This window comes from Cinclus cinclus, chromosome 1 (genome assembly GCF_963662255.1).
Source record: "Cinclus cinclus chromosome 1, bCinCin1.1, whole genome shotgun sequence".
Taxonomy (NCBI): Eukaryota; Metazoa; Chordata; class Aves; order Passeriformes; family Cinclidae; genus Cinclus; species Cinclus cinclus.
This window is the reverse complement of record NC_085046.1, coordinates 58,793,206-58,817,491: the sequence shown is the minus strand read 5'-3', so window position 1 is coordinate 58,817,491 and position 24,286 is coordinate 58,793,206. Positions and strand designations below refer to the sequence as shown.

General features: G+C 41.7%; 1 protein-coding gene across 1 annotated transcript in view; it reads right to left on the bottom strand.

The window, feature by feature from the left end:
* Positions 1–24,286, bottom strand: part of SLC66A2 (solute carrier family 66 member 2) — a 63,255-nt gene that overhangs the window by 16,499 nt on the left and 22,470 nt on the right. The window contains exon 5 of the mRNA XM_062498578.1: positions 5,711–5,927. Within this exon, the coding sequence (XP_062354562.1) occupies positions 5,711–5,927 (217 nt within the window). The remainder of the gene's footprint in view (positions 1–5,710; positions 5,928–24,286) is intronic.

The following is a 24,286-nucleotide window of genomic DNA, read 5'->3' as shown; positions in this document are numbered from 1 at the left end:
TTTTTAGAGCACATACTCCATCTCCTTAAATCTGAACTCTCACTAAAGGAGGTGCCCAGACATTGGTGAGCCAGTCCTGAATAAAGCCTTCTACATCTGTTCATCACAGCAATTGGTTAATACAATACAGACAGAAAAAACACAGCAGCTTTCATTAATATCCACAGTGTTTGAATAAACCCAGGATTCGTCTCTGGGACAAACACTCTTCTCAGAAGTCAAAAGTTTCTCCTGGATGATATAAAGAGCTGCATGTCTCATAAAAGAAAAAGCTATAGAGCAGTATTCAATAAAAGCAACCAACAATAACATTTACCTCTTTAAGAAATACTGTCTTCTAGTATTTTTAATATTATCTATAGAGGACGAAAGTAAATAATATATTAAATATATACATATATTAGAATAATTTAATAGAAATTATTCCTTTCATACCTCTTTATACCACACTCTTTTCACTGGATACATTTCAGATAAACACTCATAACTAGCTCACAGCTACAGCACACTTCATAAAACATTTTTGAATTAAAAAGCTTCTTATAATTTGCAACTTTTGACTCCATCAGCTTCTGAAACAATAAATGCCAATTATTTTTCCTTCAGTGATTTGTGCTTTTTAAAACAGGATAATCACTGTGACTGACCCAGCACTGCCACAGGAGGGATTAAATTAACATTTTTCTTTCACAGCACAACAGCCCAATTGAATGAAATCCTGAGATTATCCTCATTCAGCCTTTTCAGACTAGATTTCTCAAGACAGTCTCCTATCAACACATAAGCAGAGTCAGTGATTTGTGCTGGCTGTCTCAGGTAGTGAAATTCTGTGCCCCTGACCCAATGTCAGCCAAACAGTAAAAGTCGTGCAGAAAGGAGGTTCCTTCCAAGCAGACTGAAAGATGTCCATGAGCAAGAAGATAGACCTGGGAAACTGCTTGCAGAGGGACAACACAGATTTTCCCCTGGTTGTGTCCTTCTGAACATGCAGCTGCATGTGCAGCCCTGAGCCAGGCACAGCAAGGGCCATCCCGTGCACAGGGTGCAGCCTGGGAAGAGACAATGCTGCATTATCAGGACCTCAAATACTGCTGCAGAAAGACCTTGCTTTATTGATCCCAGATGCTTCCAAGCTAACAACTGATGGGCACATTTGGGTATCCAATGGACTCTGGCTTCTGAGATTTCAAGATATGCAGCCCAGCTCTGTCCTACTGCCAGACCTTTCCTGGACCTAGGAAGATTGTGCCATGCAGCAGCTCTGACTGAAAAGAAACTACTTCTCCATGGGGTTTGAGCAGCAGCTGACAACCAAAGAGGGTTACTGTCAGGTGATTTTGAGAAGCCCTTGCAAAATACTTTCAATGAAGGGCAGTTATTTTTTTCTGGAACAGTGCAGCAGACAGGAATGCAATACTGTCCTGGGGCAAATCAACCCTCGTGCAGTCCCAAAGTTAACATGGTCCTTGGGTAGGACCACACACCTACAACTTGGTCACAGACCTTACAGAGGAACACCTTCCATCCTCTTCTTTTGGTGGAGGAAGGTCAGATGGGATTATGAGGAGAGCATAATAACAGCAGTGCCTCTCTTCAAGAGGCTCTCCTCACACCTGCACAAAAGCACACACTGCCCCCCTACAGGAACTCAACAAAAGCTTTGTCCACACAAGAATGTGATTCTCCCAATGCACTGACCTCTGTGTGCCAGATCCAGAGCCAACCTTCCTGTCCTTTCCACTGTTTCCTGTTGAACACCACCTTTCCTCACAAATGCAGCTTATTAGAAAGAAAAACTGACTGGGAGGCAACTATCCTAGAAGGAGTGGGGACACAAAGACAAACGACAGAGTAAGTTCCTGACTGTAGGGTTTTTGTCACAAAACAAAAGCACTTAATACTATAAGGAGCATCAGATCCCAACTGTAGCATTCAGCAGCTCTGACTCCTAAAAGGTGAGAGAGGAGAGGTGTTCTGGATGTCAAATCTTGAAATATTTTACCACATGATATAAAGAAAATTTAAAAGTGATGAACAAATCTTTTAATGTCACAGTGCCTTTTTTTGTCAACTACTCCAAAGATCTTTAACTTTGAGGCAGCTTTTGTCCTTTTTCTAACATAATAATTTATAATTCTAATCCACCCCAATAATTAAAGCAATTAAATTACTCTTTTACTAAGTGACCTGACAGAACTAGTTTAGTTCTTGAAAAGAATGGAAACTAAGTGAATATTTCTTTGATAGGTATTAACACAATTCATTACAAAGCACTTCTGTCAAGTTTAGCACCATAATTTATATAACTACTACTGTAGTACTTAGGTTTGCAACCATTCGGAAGTACTTAAACACTTAAACAGAGCTCCAAGTTTCCATAAAGTACACATTCCAAAAGTAATCAGGTGACTTGTCAAAGAGAACATGATGAAAATTCCTGTTGCTTTGACTAGATTAGTTGTTTACTTAATCATAGGAAAATTTCCACCCATCATTCAGCAGCCCACAAGGACATACTACACTATCTTCACAAAAGCTGTTACTCAGCATGCATCTCCTTTCTACTTTTATTTCTTTCCAACTTCTCCTTTGGTCTCTGTTCTGTCAGAACAGAGGAAGAAGCTGCAGGACCTAGTAGTAATAATCTTACAAAAAGAAGGAAAATGGGAGAGGAAGGGAGAAATGAAAATTTAAAAACAAGATGTGAGGAGCTCTATCCAGCAGAACAGAGATATCAAAGAACCAGCAGAGTCATTCTCAGTAGCAATACAAAGCACATAACTGTGATTCCTTCACTCCAGCCATGCTCTACTACAACAAACATAACAGTCTAAGCTGCAGATGCTCTCTGGACATTTACCTCTAACACAGGGGACAATTTCAGTAGGGGAGTTTCAGGCCGCAGCAAATAGAAACACAGGGGTGATACGATAGGACCCTTTCCACAACAGACTCTGAAAGGCTATCCTGGCTGCCACTGCAGCCACCTCTCCCATTTAGCTCTCTCATGGCCCCTGGTCTCCAAGTTTGTTTATTGGGAAATGACTGCTACCTCAAATATGAGATGTCCTCAGCTTCTCGCTTAAACAGGTGTTACTGGGGGGAAAGGGTTGTGGGCAGTGTGGACTTTTTTCAGAAACAAGAGTATCAGAGGAGTCTGGCAGGACACTCTGATCAGACGGGGCCACATACTGAGACCTTAATCTCCATTTCTTTTTCAATAGTTAACCTCTATGAAAGGACTTGTTTGCTAAATAGAATTAATCTATCAGCTGCTCTGTCCCAGTTCAGAGACAGATACATGTTACAGCTTTTCTCAGCCAAGCCATGAGGACCTGTGAACAACCACTTCTCTGGCAGTAGTAAAGGATGTGATCTTTATCAGGGACACACACTGCACTGCTGCACTGGGTGATAGAATTACTGTGCTTTAAGCAGTTACCACCTCCAACCAGGATGTGGTGATTGACCAAAAGGGCACTATATAGAACAGCTTAACACCCATTGCTCTCTCCATTAAGCTTAAAGTTACAGAGACACTAGATACTCCTCTCTTTTTCTTTGCCACTGAGGCTTGCTAAGAGCATGGCTGGCAGCCAGCCATTTTGGCCCAGATCCCCTGGGCAATTGCTTCCAACAGTGTAACCATCCACGCATCCATGAGGTTATTTCTGCCTTGAGCTGTAAATAACAGCGCAGAGCACTGGGAATCAGCTAACCTGAGCATCAGCCAGCCCTCACCTGGTAAATACCCATGCAAGTAGGCTGACTGCACTATTACACACTCCCTTCAGTGTTTCTGTGACTGGGGTCTCTTCTTGATTTGCTCTTTGAGAAGTGAGCACAGGAAGGGAAGTTCAGAGGAAGTATTTCCAACAGCTCCTTCAACAGGAGGCAATACACTGGAAGAAGTCATCCATGCACAGGAGGAACAGCCCAGTAAAGCTTAGAGAATATCCAGTCAATTTAGGATTGCATGGTACTACAAAGTGTCTGTGGTACCTTCAACATCTATAAAACCACAATTTAACCTGAAAAAAAGAAAGAGCACCAACATGTGCATGAATATTCTCCCACTGCAGTACAGCAGCACAAAATTGTGCATTACTTCATCAGTGCCCAGACCCATCAATGTCCAATGCCACATAAAGTACTGCTTCAAGAGTGGAACCAGAGAGGGGAATGCATTCTGGAACCACAGGCACAAGCAAGGAGCGTGGCTATGCTTGACCTGGTTCTGTTCCATGCCAAGGTAACATGAGTTTTTATGCTATTTTCTCTTGAATAAGCACAGCACTCTTCTGCTAAGCAGTCTTGGATGAGAATTCCGCAATTCTACGCTTAGCAGTTTACAAAGAACAAAGGGGTTTTTAAATCCTTTTGCTAATAGCACATACAAGAAATAGGAAAACTGAAACTCACGTCCCCAGGAAGGAGTTAAGGAAAAGCAAAACACTACCTGTAGCCATCATTAATATGGCATTATGATTCACAGATTAAAAATAGAAAATGAGAAGTCAAACCAGAGCATAAAAAAGATCTAGTAGATAAGTTGCCTTCTGGATATCACAGGTACAGAATTTTCCAAGACACCGGGTGCATGAAAAGTGCCCCAATATTTTGGAAGCAAATCCTGACTCATTCTGTACCAAAGGGGCTTCCAAACAGAAAATGCCTGAAGCATCAAAGCAAATTCCTGAACATTTCAAGTTAGAAAGTATCTCAGAGTAGCTAGTATAAGCATGCTCAAGCCAAACAAGTAAAGGCAACAGTGTGAACAGAGGACAGAATTGCTTTTGTTTAGGGGTGGCATGGTTAAGTGTTTTGACGAAAGTAAAAATTATCCCAGCAGCAGAAAAGTCATAATGAAACAATGAAAGAGAAGATAGAGTCACAAATGATCACAGCACTCTGTGAACTGAATTTGCTGCTGTATTGTTTCTACAGACCAGGGCACTGCAGTGTGGCGCATTGATGCACCACAGTGAAGGTTTCCTCTCTCAAAATGCTTCACAAGTTGCCTTTGTAAACTTAGTGTTACCATTTGAGTTATCCAATAGAGTGTGAAAAGATAATCTGATTTAATGACTCAAGAGTGGGCACAAGATTAAAGTTTTCTGTCCCACATTTTTACAGATATGACTGTAAACGTCACATCAGAGCTTTCATAAATGTCAGTTTCAAGCTTTGACACAAAAATAAATACAGATGTCATTTGCTACAAATGTAGTAATGGATTATGAAGAAGTGATGAGCAGATACATGAGAAAAAGCTAATTATATGAGTTACACTGATAGTTATAGGCTGCAGGCTCAAAGTATTTTCATCCTCTTTATTACTTTTGATATGTAAGATTTCTTTATATAATTTCTAAGTACCAGGGTAGCACAGCTTGAGTAGAACTGCAACATATTGCTAATGGCAACAGCAGTGGTTTCACATGTTTATTTCACTAGAACATGTTTCACCTTGGAACTCTCCAGCTGGACCTGGATAATGGGTCAGACTCCATAGGTGTCATGGAATTCCCACTGCCTTCAGCAGTTCTGCGCCAGCTCCTACTGACAGAAAGTCAACTCCAATTGCTGATGTGTTTTCAAGTAAAAATTGTAGAGACGACACGGCCCTTCCTGGAAAAGCATTCCCCCACTGCAGAGACAAGCCACACGAAGGCACACAGACATGTTTGATGCAGGACAAGCACCGTACCTCATTCCTTCTGTCGATCTGTTCTGGTAGTTGCGGTACAGCTGGGGGACACCCAGCATGGCCTCAGTGAACACAGCAAGGAAGCCCAGCGTTTCCACAAACAGGGAGGAGTCCAGCCATAGGTAAGTGATGTAACCAGTCACACCAGTGAAGGTGAGGACGCACTGCACGTAGTCTGTAAACTTGCTCCAATGCCAAAAGTAGTTCAAGTCAAAATCTGCAACAGAACAGGAAAGCAAGAAGAATGAAATATGTTTTCATTTCATTCCAACCAGCTTAGTGAGGGTGGAACTGAGAACTGGGAAGCATGAGGGAGCCACAGGCTTTGGTGGAGGGGGTTAGTACAAAATGAGTAATAGGATCAAAGAAACAAGAACAAAACAACCAAACAAACATGCTCACAATCACACCACCCCACCCTGCCCCCAGAAAAAAATTCCCACGAAAACAAGAAAAAGAAAGAATACTACTGATTTCAAAAACGTGTTTTGAGGGATGTTGGGATGTTTGATAAAGAAACAAGAAAACAAAGGCTTGCAAGCCAATACAAGTATTTAAAAAGATAACTTTTCAAAAGAAAGCATTTCAAAAGTATCTTCCTATATCAAACATGAAGGACACTGGACAGTGCTCTAGCGGGGGTGGCATAGGAAATATTTCACAAAAACCTTCCAATACTAATAACAGGGCCCAAGCACCACAGTGCAAGCATTCTTTCTCTTAGGTCATTATCTCTGCCTTCCAAGTGCTTCAATCCAAGCTGCTTAGAAGGTCACCTAAAGTCCACCACAGCTCTGTTCCCTGGTGCTGTGCAGCTGCCTGTGGTGAAGGGCAAGATGTCAGTGCAGCTGCTACAGTTTTACTGAGACAGGTACAAGACTGAGGCAAAATTCTCCCAGGAAAAAAGCCTCTCACAGACATCACCACTTTCACTCCTTGGACAAAACTTTGCTCTTGCCTTTGCCAGCACCAAGGAGTGCAGGTTGAGCGCCCATTTCTGCATCCATCACAATAAAATGCTCAGCCACAAAACACAATATCCCTTCTTGAGGGAAGGAAGAGCCAGCCATGGCATTTGCTTGGCACAGTAACAGCATATCACTGGAAGACATGTAGCTGTCTTATTGATGAATAATAAAATACAGAACCCCACAGAGACTGACCATACAGCAATGTAACAAATTCATTTTTAACAAAAATGCTACAGCAACTGTTGGTTAGCAGGTGCTGTTCCTGCCTTCCTTTCGTAGAAGCACCTACTTCAGACCAAGGGGACTCTCTGAACTACCAAGGTGATGAACTACTGTCTAAACAGGGATATTACAATCAGCCCAAAGCCGTGCAATACACAGCACATCACCAGAAAATTTCTGTTGCTGCCACTTCAGACACAGTCAGAAAGCTACGGAAATAGTCCCACTGCTAACTCAAGCAAGGAAGACATTGACCTCCACTGACTAACACCAACAGAAAATTCGGTGAGATGAGAATACAGCCACTTAGCTGTCTCAGGATACATACACACACCAAGTAATAGTTTTATTTTCTGCATCTCTTCGTACCTCCATATCAGTATCAGTCAGGCCCTCAGACACCCTTTAGTAACTATTTTCTTTTTATTACTTGGCAAACCCACACCTCAGGACACCTCCTGACTGCACCCAGATGAACCATTTTATTTTGCCACCCAAAGAGGAAGGCACAACTGGCCAGGAGCCTTACCCAACTTGCAGCATTGTCAGTCATCACCCAGAATTTAATTAAGTGAGCTGAGGCAAAACCACAGTCAATGTAAATGTTGACTTTCAGCATTTTACAGTAGTGGCTCCTCAGCCTCAAAATTCAGGGACACAAGACTAAATAGAAGTTAGACCCAGTGCTGGCACAGCCCTATGTGAGCCTTGTGCATTTCTTTTTGTGAAGGCTTCCCTTCTGGAGATGAAGGGCCCATGGCCCTTCACTCATTAAATCTTCCTACCAGTTGTCACATCTGCCCTACACATACACTGTGTTTTTCCTCCTGCATTCTCCATGTGCTCAAGGATCCTTTTTTAAAATACCCATCCCTAGACACCAAATCCTAATTTCCCAAATTCATTTTCGTAATAGAAATCAAAGAACTAAAACTACATGGAAGATGATGTTTAGGACATTCATGAAGCAAAAAAAGTCAACATTCCCACAGCTATCGTGAGGCAAATTACAAAATCCATGGATCCATGCAAACTCTTGAGCATAGATGAAAAAAACACTGTGTGAAACAGGATTTCAGCTGAAGCAGGAGAACTAATTACTAGCACAGATATTCTATTTTGCTCCAAACTATCATGATGCTAGATAATCTCCATTTCACTGTAGTAGTTTATAAGTTCTGGTTTCTGCTATAAATTTTGCTTTGTAATATAGTTAAGAAAGAAGAGAAGAAGAGAAGACAAAAGAGTTAAGAGCAACCATAACATTGGGTAACAGTTTTGCAGAAAAACATGAGTTATTGTAAAAACAACCCAATATATAATCACTAATTACTCTACTAAACAGATGTACTCTCCAGATGCAGAAGTCTATTTTAGGACACTACACATCACCACACTCTGCATTACCAAAGAGAACAAAAAAAAAAAAAAAAGTTAGAGAATGACACACCTGACCTTCCATAAGAGTTGCACTTTTTTAGCCCTTATTTGAACTGTTACAATGTTTTGCCACATGATTGCTTCTTTATAACCAAGGCTAATGTTTATTTTCTTTGACAAATGGCTTCAAAAATTCAGAGTGAAAAAAGTCACACACCCATCATGTCAAGATCTGGAAACAAACTGTGACTCATTTTTCCAAGAGGCTCCCTTCTCAAAGGGATCCAAACACATTAGTGCTGTAACGGGAGGGACATTCTTTTCAAGAAAAAATGTTTATTCTGCTGAATACAGTGACAGGTGTATGCAAAAAAAAAAAATCTTTTAAATGCTTAAAAAAAAGAAGTAATTTTCTAAACAGAACAAAATTCATGTGTGTGCAAACCGCTCCTGTCCCGAGAAGACAGGCAGAGGACACCAACCAGTGCCCCACACCATGTCATCTGAGAAGTGAATGAAGTTATACATATTATTGCAAACATTATTTGTGTTTGAAGAAAAGTATGAATAACAAATATCACATTGGGATTTTTGCCCCCCATCATCTCTTTTCCTTAGAAAGACAAAACAAGAAATCCCACTGTACCAACATTTATTTCTAGCAAACATCTTAAAAACTGTCTCAGTTAAATGTGGATGCATATCTTTCTACTCCCTGAAATGAGAAGGCACTGCCTGCACAGCTCACTCCATTCTGCCCAGTGAGAAATCCCTGACATGGGTTTGTAACCATACTCAGCTGATGCAGTTCAAGCAGTAACTCCCAGTCACTAACTGTGACTGTGTGGATCAGAATTGGTATTACTGTGGTGAAAGGTACTGTATTTTATTACCCATGGCTGAGGTCTTTAAACCACTCAGTGAGCTGAATTTTAAGCATGTTAATCCATTGATAGATGAGAGATTTATGTTGCAAAATCCTATTAACACTGGGGGAAGGAGCAGCTTGGTAGGTTTTTGTGCACGGACTGTAGAAAACTACACAGCTTGAGGGTGAAGAAGGATGAGATTAAAAGACCTCCTCTGGGAGGCACTTTGCATGTCAGATATGAAAAATGTAAAGCAGGCAGAGGCAGCATTGTAAATAACAATTGTTATTACCAGTCAGGGCAAAATTCAAGTAGTAAATTCAAGATTCTGGTGTGGGATAGATGCCAAGTGACACAAAGAAGAGTCCACAGTATCAACTTTCAAGCCAGGATGACATTGAGGTCCAAACAGTTACATTATTTTTAGTCAAGAAACATTTTATACCAAGCCAGCTACCATGCTAGTTCCTTTTGGGAAAGTGAAGCAAAGACTTTGACATCCTAAAAATTATTTACTGTAGCTCTCAATTTCTCTTACTAGTTGCATCTTATTTTGTGCCTTGACCTTTCTAATTCTGTACCTACATCCTTGCACTACATTCACTTACACTTGTCCTTAGACATTTGACCCAGCTCCTCCTTTTTGGTTGGTTCCTTCCTAGTTTTGAGGTGAAGGAAAGGCTTGCAATTTCCACTGTGGGTCTTTGCATTTGAGCCCTTTGTATAGCTTTGATGAGGAAATAAACTCTTTTCTTCTTAGGAAGGCTGCTGGTTTTACCCTCTCTCCCACTTCTTATGAATGCCACTACATCACAGACACTCACCCAAACTGACTCCCATAATTAAACCCTTGAGCTCCTGTATGAAAAACACTTCTCAGTAACTCCTTCTGAAAGCATGCTGAGCAGACAGTTTCTACCCGAGTGCCCTCCTAAACAGATGACTCAGTAGTTAATCCTCCTACCCCTTGGTACACAGCTAACTCTTACATTTTGTGAGACTGTGGTACTGTTCAAAGGACATCCAATTTCCATCATCTGGCTGTGGACCACAGTGCCTGCCCACCTGACCTGTTGCTGCCACATGATCAAAGGAGTCCAGCCCAAGTAGTCAGATGTCCAACACCTCTCTCAACAACACTGCAATCCAAAACCTGGCTTAGATGCTGTGAAAGAGCCTGACAACAGTAATATATCCAACCTGGAACAGTTACAAAATGCAGTCATGGCTGGGAATTATTTCAGGTTATTATCCATGGACTGTTTCCTGTAAAATGTACATAAAAGATGCAGGAGCAACTGTCTGTGGGTCTCAGACACAACACTGTCCCCCTCATTTGCTCTTCTACTCATCTCCAGAACATGGGGTCTCTGCTATAAAAGGGGTTCAGCTCTGAGCTGCAGGCAAATATGATAATGCTACTTATCCCAGCCTGGCAACAAGGGCAACTCTTTGGACAGCTGGAAGATGCAGACTTGTATTGCCAGGTTGACAAGAGAAACTAACTCAGACCTCTCACACTTCCAGTGAATGCTCTAAGCTACACACAGCACTCAGCAGAGGCATCTTTACAATAATTTTTGCCACATTCTCTAAAGAGGACTTGCAAGGCACCTGCTACAAGAGGCTGGGCCCAGGCAGTGGATTCTGAAAAGGAGACTTTTACACTTACAGTTCTTCAGCTGCAGCAAATCCTCAGACATTTGCCTCAGGCATTATCTGTCTCCCTAGCAATCCTGATTTCAGTTCTCTCATCTAAAAACAGCGGCAGGATTGCAGAGAAGCATGCTGGCTAGCACTCCACACCTTGCTCATTCTGAGCAGCTCCCAGTCAGAACCTGAGTTTCTCTATGCTCTGTTCTGAAATACCTGAATACCCCACAGGGCACCCAGGAAGTAACTGGGGTGACAAGGGCAGTAAGACTATGCATGATTGTCACTGGGTGATCCAAAACTTTTTGTCTCACTCTCATCATCCACATATCCAGCTAGGCACTTCCCCCTTTCCTTCCAGAAAGAAGAAAGGAAGCAGCATTACAGACAGACAGTGAGAACTGATACATTTAGATTTTCTTTCCTCCTTTTTTAAGAACTGACAGAAACCTGCAAATGCTGTCTTGAAGCCAGCATTTCTTTTATACTCACTGGGACTGAGAAGGGACTTGTTATCTTTCACTCATGGTAAAAAAGAGAATAAATGAGAGCTCAGCATGAAAAACTTCTGGCTCTAATCCAAACCATTGTCTTTTTGAAAGGACATTGTTAATAAACAGACAATGCTCTTCATCTCCATTCCTTCAGGCATAGGAATTTCTCAAACACTGAGTTACTTTTATGTATCTGCTCAGCCCTGTCACTCCACTACTTCAGCATCTCTGAAACATTCCCTTCCATCTGGTCTTCACACTCACCTGTACCCAAACATTGTTACTTTTTTCTCTCTACCCCATGCAAGATGGGAGTAAAACATTCTGGAGAGTCTTAGACCTCTTCTGAAAACCAGCCTATACCAAACAAATTACTCTCTTCCAATGAAATCCATTTTTTACATGCCTTGGGTCATACAGTGCCTTCTCTTGGCCACATCTAGACTAATGTCAGTTCACTAAAGCCACTCCTCTTAGTATCTGACCCTCCCTAAAGGCCTGGTATGAGCCCTCCAATGAACAAAAAAGTAACGAGCAGATTTTCATGTGAGAGGGGGGAAATGTCAGATCTTAATCGCACAGAAAAAGGCTGAAAGTCTGACCCACACAAACCTTGAAGTTTTTTTAAAAATACTTTTATTTTACTTTTTTTAAAAAAAACCTTTTATTTCAGAAAGCTCAATGGAGCTTTCAATACTTGAATAGGGGCCAGAACACCTGAGATTAGAAGTTCAAGTCTGGTGAAACCTCCACATCAACATTATCCCTCATCTCCCTTCAGTCATCTTTTCTAGTTTGAAGGCAAGTACTTGCCTTGGTTTTCTTTGCCATACTTTATGTAGCTTCACAATCTTCTAAAATCTTCTTTGCTGGGTCCCTGTTTTGTCACATCAAGTTCATGTCTTCTCCTTCCCATCAGGATTATTACCCACTCTTCTTCCTCCTTCTCAGAAACATTACACATAAGTGGGTTGAGATTTTTTCAGCATTATCCTGCCCATCCAGGGCTTCTCACTCAGATTCCACACTGTCCTGCAGCACACACCTACAAGCAACTATCCTTCCCCTTTGGGTCCTGCAGGGTCCACTCTGCCTCCTCACCAAAGGTAATTAGGAATTGCACAGTTAAGAAATGCATGAGTTACAACTACTTCAAAAAATCTGACACAAATGCACTAGTACATATGAAAAAGTCAAAGAATCCACACTCTATTTCTCAATGCCTTGCTTTTCCCATTAATGTGCCATTTCCCTGATTTTACAGCCTTTGGTTTAAGGGAACCTTTGAATACCATTTAGCACAGTGGTCCTCACCAGAGATAATTAGCAATAACACCTATCTTGACAATTTTGTGACCTTTAAAGAGCAGTAATTTAAAAGTTACAATTTATTCTGAAAGTTTTACCCCTGCTGCTAACAACACACATGACAATAGGAATGAAAAGGTAAATCAAAATATTCATACCCTGGGTACCTTCTGTGTAGCTGACAGCCTTTGCCGTGCTATCTGCAGTGTAATTTGTTTTGTACACAGCTTCAGTTTATGGGAGTCTCACAGTGAAGAAGAAAAAAAAAGAATTTAGAGAAAAATGCAGTTATATAAATCCACAAAATTAGGCTGACCTTTAACTCATCTGTGAGAATTTCCACTGTCTTACAAAAGGATGCAGAATTGTTTACATCAGTTGTGCTGCACTGATACCAGCCCTGTCAACATTTTGTGTGTTTATATCTAAATAAGCCTGCATAAACATACATGCCTCCTCCTCACAGCACCGCTGATGTTGTAAGCATGAAAAAGGAAGCAAAATTATAAAAGCAAGCAGGAAAGAACAAAGACTTTTCGTTCTAATACAGAGGAAGTTTTAGCAAGTATGGTATCTGTGAACAAGGTTCTAACTGTTGGGCTCATTAATTGCTGGTGAATACCAGCTCAGCTGGGAAATCCTCATGGAGCAGTACAGCTCAGCTCAGCCCTCTCTGAACATCACTGCAGAATGAGTTTAACCAACCTGGGGAGTAAGCAAACTCCTACCTCCGTCCCTCCAACAAAAAGTGAGCAGAAGAGTACTCTGGACTTTTCTTCCAAAGCAAGGACATTTCTTGAGGTTCTCCAGATAGAAGATGCTTTTGAGGCAATCTTGCAGCAGGATATGCAGGAGGATATGCAATCCCCCTACCACTGTACCTTGTGCAACATATGCTAACCAAATTCTTTGCTTCCCAAGTCCAGCTGAGAGAAAGTACTGGGTCTCTACTTCTGGTGTACTAGTAGGCCAGAGTAAGATTAGGAGAAGAAAAAAAAGACAAAAACCACCACACACGTGCCAATATTGCTACAAAAGCAGGGCACGTAACTTAAGGCTACATATATCTAAATCAAGGTACTTACAGCACTATTTTTCCCCTGTAAAGACTGGCTTCCCCAGTAGCATCACTACTGCAACTCCCTACTGTGTTACTGCTACTCTTGCCTGTTCAGGATAGAAGTCTCTCTCCTTTCTATTCCAATGTATTGACTGTTCTTCTTCGTCACTGTGTCCATGAGATTGCCTCAACAGCAGGCAAAAGCAGCAATTAGCTGACTTATGACCAAGGAAAACAGCCTTATAACTTGGCAGATCAGAATGAGCATAGACCTCAGCAGTGGCTGTGAAATGGGAAGCCCAGGGAAGGCCACAGCAGAATTTTTGATTACTCTGGGCAGCCTCTGCTTTCACTACAGATACTCTTGATTCTGCTCACCTTCTACACCAGGAGCATAAAAACCCCAGACCAAGTCAAACTAAAGAAGTGGCCCAACCCTTCACTCGCAAGCAGAGCACTCAGGCCTTTGCTCCAACTGTGCCAGCGATGGAGGTGGAAGGTAAGAGATGAGCTCCCTCTTCTTTTGGCCAGATACGCCTTCCTTTGCTAACTATAGAAAGAGACTTCTTTTTCTGACAGCAAGATAAGCAGGGACTATGAGAATGTCACAGCAAGGAGAACATGTAGTACCAAGTTTCTATTTTTACAATAATTTTAACAATATTTTACACTATCATCTGCACAATTTATTGAAGATATCACCCAGAGCCCTAGCAGGCAGTACACAAAGGCCTCCAAAAAAGACTAAAATGGAGTAAGATGAGCACTGCAGAGCAGGCAGCCTTGACTCTAAAATTCTTGTAGTTGGGAGTTACAAATTCTATATGAAAACAGCTTAATATATTTTGAATAGTACTGAGACTTATTCTATGCAGGTTAAGTCTCAGAAATTATTGAGACTACTATAATTTTAGAAATATTATGCCCTTTCTCATTTAAAGGCTGTAATTTAAAAAAAAAATGAATAAAAGTTCTTCTATACATTACAAAACCAAGCTGTGTGTTAGACCAGATGCAGTTTGACTCAGATTCCACAATGCCAGAGATTACAATGTCAGGTTGCATGTATAATGCAGCAAGTTACCCTCAGAAACTCTGGAAGTAACTGCCAGGTAAGACTTTACCACCTTCTGAACTGCAGAACTTCCATGCCTTCAGTGTCCCCTCACAACCATTAAACCAAAACTCATCCTATCTACAACAAGTCTGCACAGATCTAAATTACTGTATACGGAAACCAAACTGCAGGAATTTCCACTGCACTAGCAGAAGCAATTTACAGGATGGGAGACCAGTAGACAGTTCCACTTGAGTCTTGCAGACTGCCTTACTGATTACAGCACTTGTAACTGGAGGAGCCAAATGAGACAGAGCTTCCCTGAAACAGTATTTCCCCTTCAACTTCTCAGCTGTTTGATTTGACCAGAGATAAATCCCTGTTTTGACAAGAGCAGTGTTTTTTATGTGAGGTGCACTTCTGAATACCACATTTTCTCAACAACTTGCACCTGCAGTTCAATGCTCCAAAGCTAACAAACCTTCAAGACATAGAGCAAAACGTAGTTAATTTAAGTAGTGGCTCTGTTATGAAGAGTTTGGTAGTGACATAAGTGTGCATTCACAAATTGTTCCCATTTCCTAGCAGAAGTTTAAGCTGTTCTTATCCCCCTCAATCTCTAACAGGATAACTCTTTAGCTCCCTGAAGCATTTCCCACTGAAGCCACAAAATGTGTGCTTTTTTCTTCCTTTTTTTACATACACCAAAAAAGAACGAGCCTGCATTTTAAGCAAGATTGGTTCATTTATTTGGTTCAAAACATAATCCCACAAACTGTTTTGTCAGTACAAGTGAGGGGGCAAGAATGAGTGGGGGGAAAAAGAGGATCAAGAATATCTTCAGCATTGCTGCTAAGCATCCTGGCACCCAGTCATTGCTAAAGGCAAAAAGACAGTCTATTATGCCCCTTTACAAGTATTTTTACTTTTAAAAAAGACAACAAAAAACCTCCAAACCAAAACAGGCAGAAGAGAGTGCACTGGAAGTGTTCACCAGAGAGATGACTTTGCCACCACAGGGCACCATTCTTTTATCCCAGGCCAAATGATTCTGGGATTTGCCCTCCACTGCTGTTGGCCCTTTCACATTGTGTTCTCAGGAGTGCAGGTGATGTGGAGAATGATGACAGGTGAACTATAAACAGTGAGCTGCAAACAACAATCCTATCCACAAAATTACATTTCTCAGTTCTGCTGTGAAGAAATAGTGAATTTCTTTAAAGAGTGATCAGTTCTTTAACATCTACTGTACACAAAAATTAAAACAGGAACTTATGTACAAGACTATTTTAAGCCATTTCCATATTAAGTTTGCTCTATTCCCTAAGTGCAGTTACTTGTTCTACTACAACCTACTCTCAACAGGGAGTGAAGAAAGGCATTAGAGAGTAAATAACATCCCTGAAGACACAGTAAAAAATCTAAGGCAAAAGACATTTTCTTAAAATAACTGCTCCTGATTTTTACATGCCAAGGGGTGCAAAGGCAAGAAAGGGCAGCGATGGAAAACACTGACATAAGCAAGGAGTCACTGCAAGTTTGCCATGGTTTGTATAAATGGACCAAAATTAATGGGGGTGATGGGAAGAAGAGAATTTCAAGACCAGCAACTGTTTTTTTCCAATGGCTATACAAACTGGAGATAAGGAGGGAAAAAAAATTACCTAGCAACAACTGCAGTTTGTGACACTTACAAAGCAACCTACTAAAAAGCCAATTCAAGAAAGGAGAGGATGGCATAAGTTTTTATTATCATAGAGATAAATGTCAAGTTTTAAAGATTAGCTACACACAAAAAAAAAAAAAAAAACCACAGCAAACTTGCAAGGGCTACTAAAGTGTGTGTAACACCAAAGCAGTCTATATATCTTAGAAACAGTAGCACTGGTCCTGATTTTGATGGGAGAAAAATCCTGACACTCATACCTTACACAAAGAATCAGAGATGTTCTGAATATTTAAAATGTTCTATCTCCCAAATTATTTTCAGCCTTCTGAGTTGCAATGGGTAATAGTAAAAAAGACAGCTTTAAGCAGCTTTTAAAAATAAAAAAAAAATGTTTCCATGAAATACTCAGTATCTGTCTTCCTTTCACAGATTTCTATTTCTCCATGGAATTGGTCAGGATGAACAAGACCCTTTTCTGTAAACGTACAATGCAAGTAAAAATAAATGTGTCAGAACTGAATTCTGGGATTTGGATACTTTCCCCCACCCATGGGAGGGGACACAGGATCCTGATGCAGAGATGTAATGCATACTGATCACAGAGCAGAGCAAAGAGAAAGTAGGGCACATAATAAATGCATCTGAAAAGAGACCTTCATAACTTCAGGAATAATGATGGTATAGCTGTTCCCTCCACATGGAGGGAAACATGCTGTTTACTAGTAATCCAAGTGTTTGCGGGAGACTGTGTACACCCTGCCCCTCACCATAAATACACAATTCACAAAAAAAATAGCACCTTTTCTGCTGCTGATTTGAGATGATAGAGGAAGCAGCTTCTCACGAAGAGCTAAGTTATATCCTTTCTTCCCAACCTCACTCAGTGTTGTCACCTCCTCCTACAGACAGAGGCTGCACACCATTCTCTTAGTTACAAGATAACATTCTGAAGCTAAAAACATTTGTTCTGAAGCATAAAACAATCAAATTTTGAAATGTGATTATGCACCCTTGCAATGAGGCCTATATTTGCCAGCCTATTAACATCATTTAGATCAAATACTACATCTGAAGAATTACTGACTGGTGCACTGGAGCCTGAGCTTAGAAGGCTTTTTCTTGTTCGGCAAGACCAATTTTTCTACTTTGTCCTTTCTGCTTAGTAAAAATATCTCATTTATTCTAACAACAAGAAACTGATTGGAGCTGAGTAACATCTGCTTTGTTGTGTCTTTGAATAGTAACTGAGAGCATAAAAGAATGAGAAAAAAGGAGTAAATTATTTTTACTAAAAATCTATCTGAAAATTATATCCACTTCATTTGCTTTTTTAAAAAGAAACATTCCCACAAAATGAACCTTCAGAACAAACACTGCAGTTCATTTACCTTTTTGTAATTTAAATTAAGTCATTTTGCACTTCTATTTTAAATCAATTTTCAGCCCAAACAGCTTGTTATAAGTTACAAGTAAAAGTAATGCAGTATTTGACCATTTAATTATTTAAGATGATAAAAATGTCATTTAAATGGATCATTACTAAAGTACAGTTATTCCATTTACACATATCACAACGTGAACCAAACTTTCTTTAGTCAAGGCACAAAATAATTTATTTTATTCCCATATTTCTTGCTTGGTAATTTAAATCACTATTTGCAAAGAAAGCTCCAACGCTAACATTTCTTTGCACAAAAAACATTTACAGTGTAAAATTTCCGCATTGGCTTTAATGAAGTAGAGTGTTTGGAAGTGAAAGGGAGATGGCTTGGTCTTTAAACAGGAGCAACTGCTGGTGAGACAAGACTCTGAAGTGAATTCAGGAACCGGTATGACCTACAAAATAATCCTTCCACCTTAATTCTGTCTGTTCCTTGACACAATGTCCTGTACAGCCCTCCAGCAGTCCTGGCTGCAATCTGGAATGCGGCTGTAAGCCAGCACTGCTCTACACTGTGCTGTCACACCACTAAGTGTCTAAACAATTTGCCCCAATATCTAACGCAACCTGAAATAGTCTATACCAGGTGCATGCAACAGTAAAGAGTATCAAGCTGGAAGGAAGGGGGAAGATGATGTACTGCCTGCCTCTGAAAGTTGACCGTCACATCTCAGTGCAGATAAGCATAGCTGATACATAGGCCAAATCTGTTCCACCACAGCATTCCCATCAAACAGCCTTCACACTCACTGCCAAAGTCTACACCAATTCCCATAACAATGCCCACCTCCCCAACACACAGGAACAGAACTGACAAATAACTTGTAAACAAGTTTCTTCTCTTCAGCATTCCCAAGTCACTCTTTGGGCATCTGTTAACTGCCAAATATCAGAAGTGACAACTTGGCATCCACACCAGAAGGGTGTTTGGTTTGGTGTTTGTTCTTCAGCACACCTTGGTTCATAAAAAATGGTTCAAAAAATAAAAATAGATAAAGTCAGCTGTGAACTTAGTATTGCAAAAGAAAACTAGTAAGTAAAACTTCAGGAGGCAGGCAGCATTCACTGATGCAGTGCTGATCTCAGCACCACAGAAGGCAGAATTCATCCCATCAGACTTGAGATCTGGAGTGCAACCCACCAGACTGAGCCTTGGATTCAGGCCCTCTGCAGCTCATGGGGTGAGACTGGCTTGCCTTCAGCTTCTGCAGGCCACTCAGCAAGTCATGGATAGAACCAGACAGGATGCCTTTTTCTGTTATGGAAAACACTGAGATTTCAGATGTTTCTCCATCCCAAGTCAGGGGAAAAAAAAAAAATCACACTAACATTAAAAGATGGGGAACCATCAGTACCTAAACAGCCTAAGGATTGGGGCTTCAGGCTCCCACTGAGGGCTCTCTCTCTCTCTCCTGTCTGCAGCCTGGCTTACCAAGAAACCATCAGAGCCACTTGGCTCACAATAATACACTCTGCATTATCTGTGCAGGCAGGAGCTCCACCTGAGTCTCTCGTATCCCATCCAAGTGCCATGATACTGTTTTGCAGCCTGTATAACTGGAATGCTCAGCTCCAGTCTTTACAGGGCTAAAAGTATTCAGGAGCAGAGAGAGACAAACTAAATGGGCAATGATGGATAAACAGAGCCAACTGCACGTACCTTCTTGTGGCGGCAACAGGGGATCAAGAACACACAGGAAAGCAGCAGCACCTAAGTCCCCTGCCCTAATTCATCTTTACTCAGCATTCACATGGGATACAGAGTACCTCGGTTCTACTGCTTCATTTTCCTGCTTCAGAGATGAGACACAAAATAGCATTTCCTGTGTCATCTCTCAAAAGCAAACAGACAAGGCTAAGATCTCTCTTCTCTCTCACTTGAAAATCCTTTTCCAATGAACCTTTGGTGCATTACTCCTTGCAAAGTGGGAATGCGGAGTGGAGAGAAAATAGCAACCTTTTCAGAAAATAAAGCTACCACAAATTTTTCAGTCCAAGATGGTCAGTGCACTGCATTACAGGCTAAAAGCATGACATTTGTGTGAAAATAGAAAAGGGTTTATTTTGTTTTCCATTGATACAGCAGTGAAAATGGCAAAGCACTTATGTTTCAGTGAAAAGTGCCTTTCAATCTCCACCATAAGGAAATGTCTTGTTAAAATGGCATTATTTATAAAACCTTCAGAAGCACTGATTTATTAAATATATTCCCTATTTCTAGCTTACTAGAAACTAGTAACTTCATATTTCCAGTGATTTCTAAATAAAGCTAATAAAGTTAATGAAACATACAGGACATAAAATGTAGTGAAAAAATCCATCAGGCTGCGTAAAACAATCACATTGTACCTTGAGCATTACCTCCACATATAGTTCACAGAGCAAATTGTGACAGCTTAGACATCCAATGTCACACCTGCCCCATGCAGTGTTTTAAATGGGACCAAGTGAATTCTGCCACACAGCTCAGCACAGCTTACCTAAATGGAAAGATGAGGTTCTTTAAAAACTCATGGAATCTACAACATCTGGATGTTCCAGAATCTATAACAGGATCATAAAATGTGCTGTAACCAGAAGTTTTCTCCCTAGCAAGCTGTCTAGACAATCCATTATGTCTGAGCAGGCAGCATTGGGAAATAGCACTTCTTTAAGTACACACCATGCCAGCCAGTGCTACAAACCACTTAGGAAACTACAAAAGCAAGCTATCAGTGTATCTGTACTAACAATTAAAACCCTTCAAGCTGACAGTTTATTCTGAAGCCTGCGGGGAGCTAAGTCACACTTTAAAAAATTCTTCACTTGTATCTTTTGCACTGAACTAGCAACTTGGCCATCATCTAGAAAACCATCATTTCTCTTCTCACTTTTTTGCTTACAGAAACTGAAAGAGAGCTGGCAGGCAGCAAAGAAGGACATAACCATGAAAGCCAGATAACTGTCACTGTGGCTCTAAACTCGCCTCTTGCCTCCTTGCATTAATAATGCTTTCATGCACTTTCACTGGCAAGGTCTGCCCCCTACAGCTCCTCAGTCCTGCTAGCAAAGCTGAGGGTCTGAAGCAGTACTCAAGAACAGGAAAGCAGGAGTTTGGGACTACCTAAATTTACACAAGTAACTCAGACAGGATGCATGTGAGGGTGTTGAGACTGATGTCTTTACAAGGCTAGTCCATCGTCTCTGAAAGATTACGGTACTGGGAGAGATTTTCTATTACTGGGGACAGGGGGAAGGAAAGGTAAAAAAAAAATCACACCTACTCACAAAAAAAGAGACCAGGGAACTATGGGACAGTCAGGATAACCTCATCTCTGGGATGATTATGGAAGAAGTCCTCATGGAAGTCCCTTCAAGACACAGGAAGGATAAGAAAGTGACCAGGATAGCCCACGTGGCTTTACTTATTTACTCAGGGTGATGAGACATTAGAACAGGTTGCCCAGGCAGGCTGTGGATGCCCCAACCCTGGCAAGTGTTCAAGGCCAGGCTTGGTAAAGCCTTGAGAAACCTGGTCTAGTGGGACACATCCTGCCCATGGTGGCAGGATTGGGACTAGATGGTCCTTAAGGTCCATTCCAACCCCCTAACATTCTATGAATTCATGGTTAAGAGCAAGAGGAGAATAGTAGGTGTTGTTTACAGTGCTTTTAACAAGGTTGCTGGCAGCCTCTTGCAGTATCTTTCTTAACAAATTACTGATTGGTTAGTGGACAATAAAAAAGGCAGAAAATTGGCTGGATTATCAGGCTCAAATAATTTCTCTCAAAGGAATAACACAGAATTTATGACCAGCTACAAGGCAGCCCACAGTGATTAATACTAGGGCCAATGCTCTTTAATATCTTTTACTAACAACCTGAATGATGGTGAGTTCATGAATACCAAATTAGGGAGAGTAAGCAATAAACAACTTCATCCCAACAGGAAGCAGAAGGGCAGATGCCAATCTTTCTGCTGACCAGTGTCAGGACCTCAGAAGAACAGCACGGAGCTGTGTCAGGGAGGTTTAGTTTTGATATTAGGAAAAGGTTCTTGGTCCAAAAGGTGGTTGGGCTTCTCTGAAAAGTGGTCACAGCAACAAGCCTGAGAGAGTACAAGAAGTCTCTGGATAACACCCTCAGGGTCACAGTGTGATTCTTGGGGCTGTCCTCTACAGGGCCAGGAGTTGGACTTCAGTGATCCTTGTAGATCCCATCCAACACAGGATATTATATAAGGACAGCACTGCTATTCAAAGGGGTCTTAGTCTGAGGATATGGGCTGACAGGAATGAAGTTCAGAGTTACTGTGCAGCTGGGAAGGAGTAACCACACACCACAGTACCAGTGCAGAGGGCTGACTCACAAGAGAACAACTTCCCAGAATAACAGAGGGTAGCCTGGCAGGCAATTTGAGCATGAGTCAAAGTGTACACCCATAGTAAAGTCTACGGGTGTAATGGCTAAAATCACTTTCTGTATTGTATAAATACAATATGCAATGGCTTATTGTATAAATGTGTGGCAAGCAGATGGATGGACATGTTTACTCCTCTCTACTCAATGCCCACAAGACAGATTATCTGCAGTAATGCATTCAGGGCTTCCAAGTACAAGAAAGACATTGGCCTACTGGAGTTACCTGCTGGAGCGCACTCTCAGCAAGTTCACAGATGACACCAAGTTGGGTGGGGGTGTTGATGTGCTGGAGGGTTGCAAGGCTCTGCACAGGCCTCTGAACAGGCTAGATCAATAGGCTGAGGCCAAGTGTATGACAGTCAACAAGGTCAAGTGCCTACAGTCACAACAACCTCATGCAGAGCTACATGCTGTGGCAGAGTGGCTGGAAAGCTGCACGGTGGAAAAGGACCTGGGGGTGCCTGTCAGCTGTCAGTTGCTGAACATGAGCTAACATGTGCCCAGGTGGCCAAGAAGGCAAATGGCCTTGGCCTGCATCAGCAATAGTGTGGCCAGCAGGACCAGGGCAGTGTTTGACCCTCTGTACTTGGCACTACTGAGGCCACATCTCAAGTCCTGTGTCCAGTTCTGGGCCCTTCACTACAAGAAAGACATTGAGGGGCTGGAGTGCATCCAGTTCTGGGCAATAGAGCCAGGGAAGGGTCTGGAGCACAGCTCTGATGAGGAGCAGCTGAGGGAGCTGGGGGTGTTTAGTCTGGAGCAATGGAGGCTCAGGGGCAACCTCATAACAATTGCCTGAAAGGAGGGTGTAGCCAGATGGGAGTCAGTCTCTTCTCCAAAGTAATAAGCAGTACGTTGAGCAAAAATGGACTTGAGTTGGATCAGAGAAGGTTTGGATTGGATACTAGGAAAAAAAATCTTCACAGAAAGGATTGTCAAGCACTGGAACATGCTGCCCAGTGTATCAACTGAGTGACCACGTGAAGGAATTTAGAAGATTAGGTGTGGTGATTAGGCACATAGTTGAGTGGTGGATTTGGCAGCACCGGGTTTACAGCCAGACTTGATCTTAAGGACCTCTGCAGACCTAAATCATTTTATGATTCTATAAATGAGCCCAGTGGTGGGCCACCAAGGTGACTAAAGGGCTCAGGTACATGGTGCACATGAAGAGGCTAACAGGACCCATTCAGCTTTAAGAGAAGGGTTCTTGCTTCCTGCAGCTGTCTGAGGGGGAAGTGGGTCATGGAGGCAGGCTCTTCTTGAAGGCACTTATGACAGGAGGTAACAGACACAAGTTACAAGGGAAATTCCAATTAGGTGGAAGAAAAACTTTATCATCATGAACAGTCAGACACTGGCACAGGTGTCAGAGAGGTTGTGGAATCTCCATCTCTGGAGATACTCACAACTCACCTGGACAAGGCCCTGAGCAGCCTCATCTAACTGGACCTGCTTTAAGCAGGGAACTGGATGAAAGAACTTTTGAAGTCCCTCCAAGCCAAACAGAGAATGAAGCTCACCATTCATATCTAGGCATGACCAACTATACAACAGCACATGACAAGCTCTAGAAGCAGGCAACTGCAAAAGTTTCTGACCTCTACCAAACCAAAGCAGCAGCTTCGCTGCACACATGCTCCCTGATGTGAAGGGGGAACAGACAAACCAGCTGTAGGAACATTCAGATGTTTCATCACTGATATTATTAAAGCATTTAATTATTCTTGGCTCCCACCAAGAAGGAAAATATTTTTTCCACATCTTTGTTTATTCACTATTTCCATAGTCCTGGAAGCCAGCTCAGCCTCCTCTCTGAGGTTCCAGTTGAGTGGCTCAGCAGACAAGTTTTGAAAACCCCAGAGCACCCTCATGTGGCTAGATGTTGCTAGGAGTTCTCCCTCCAACTGAATTGCATGAGGCACAAGCAAAATGCACATTTTATTCACAGGTTTATCTCCCCACCACACCACCAACTGGGCATGGTTCTTATGCCATAAATAGTATTTCTGCTGCCACATAGCTCTTCCAACATACCCTGTTTCAAGTCCC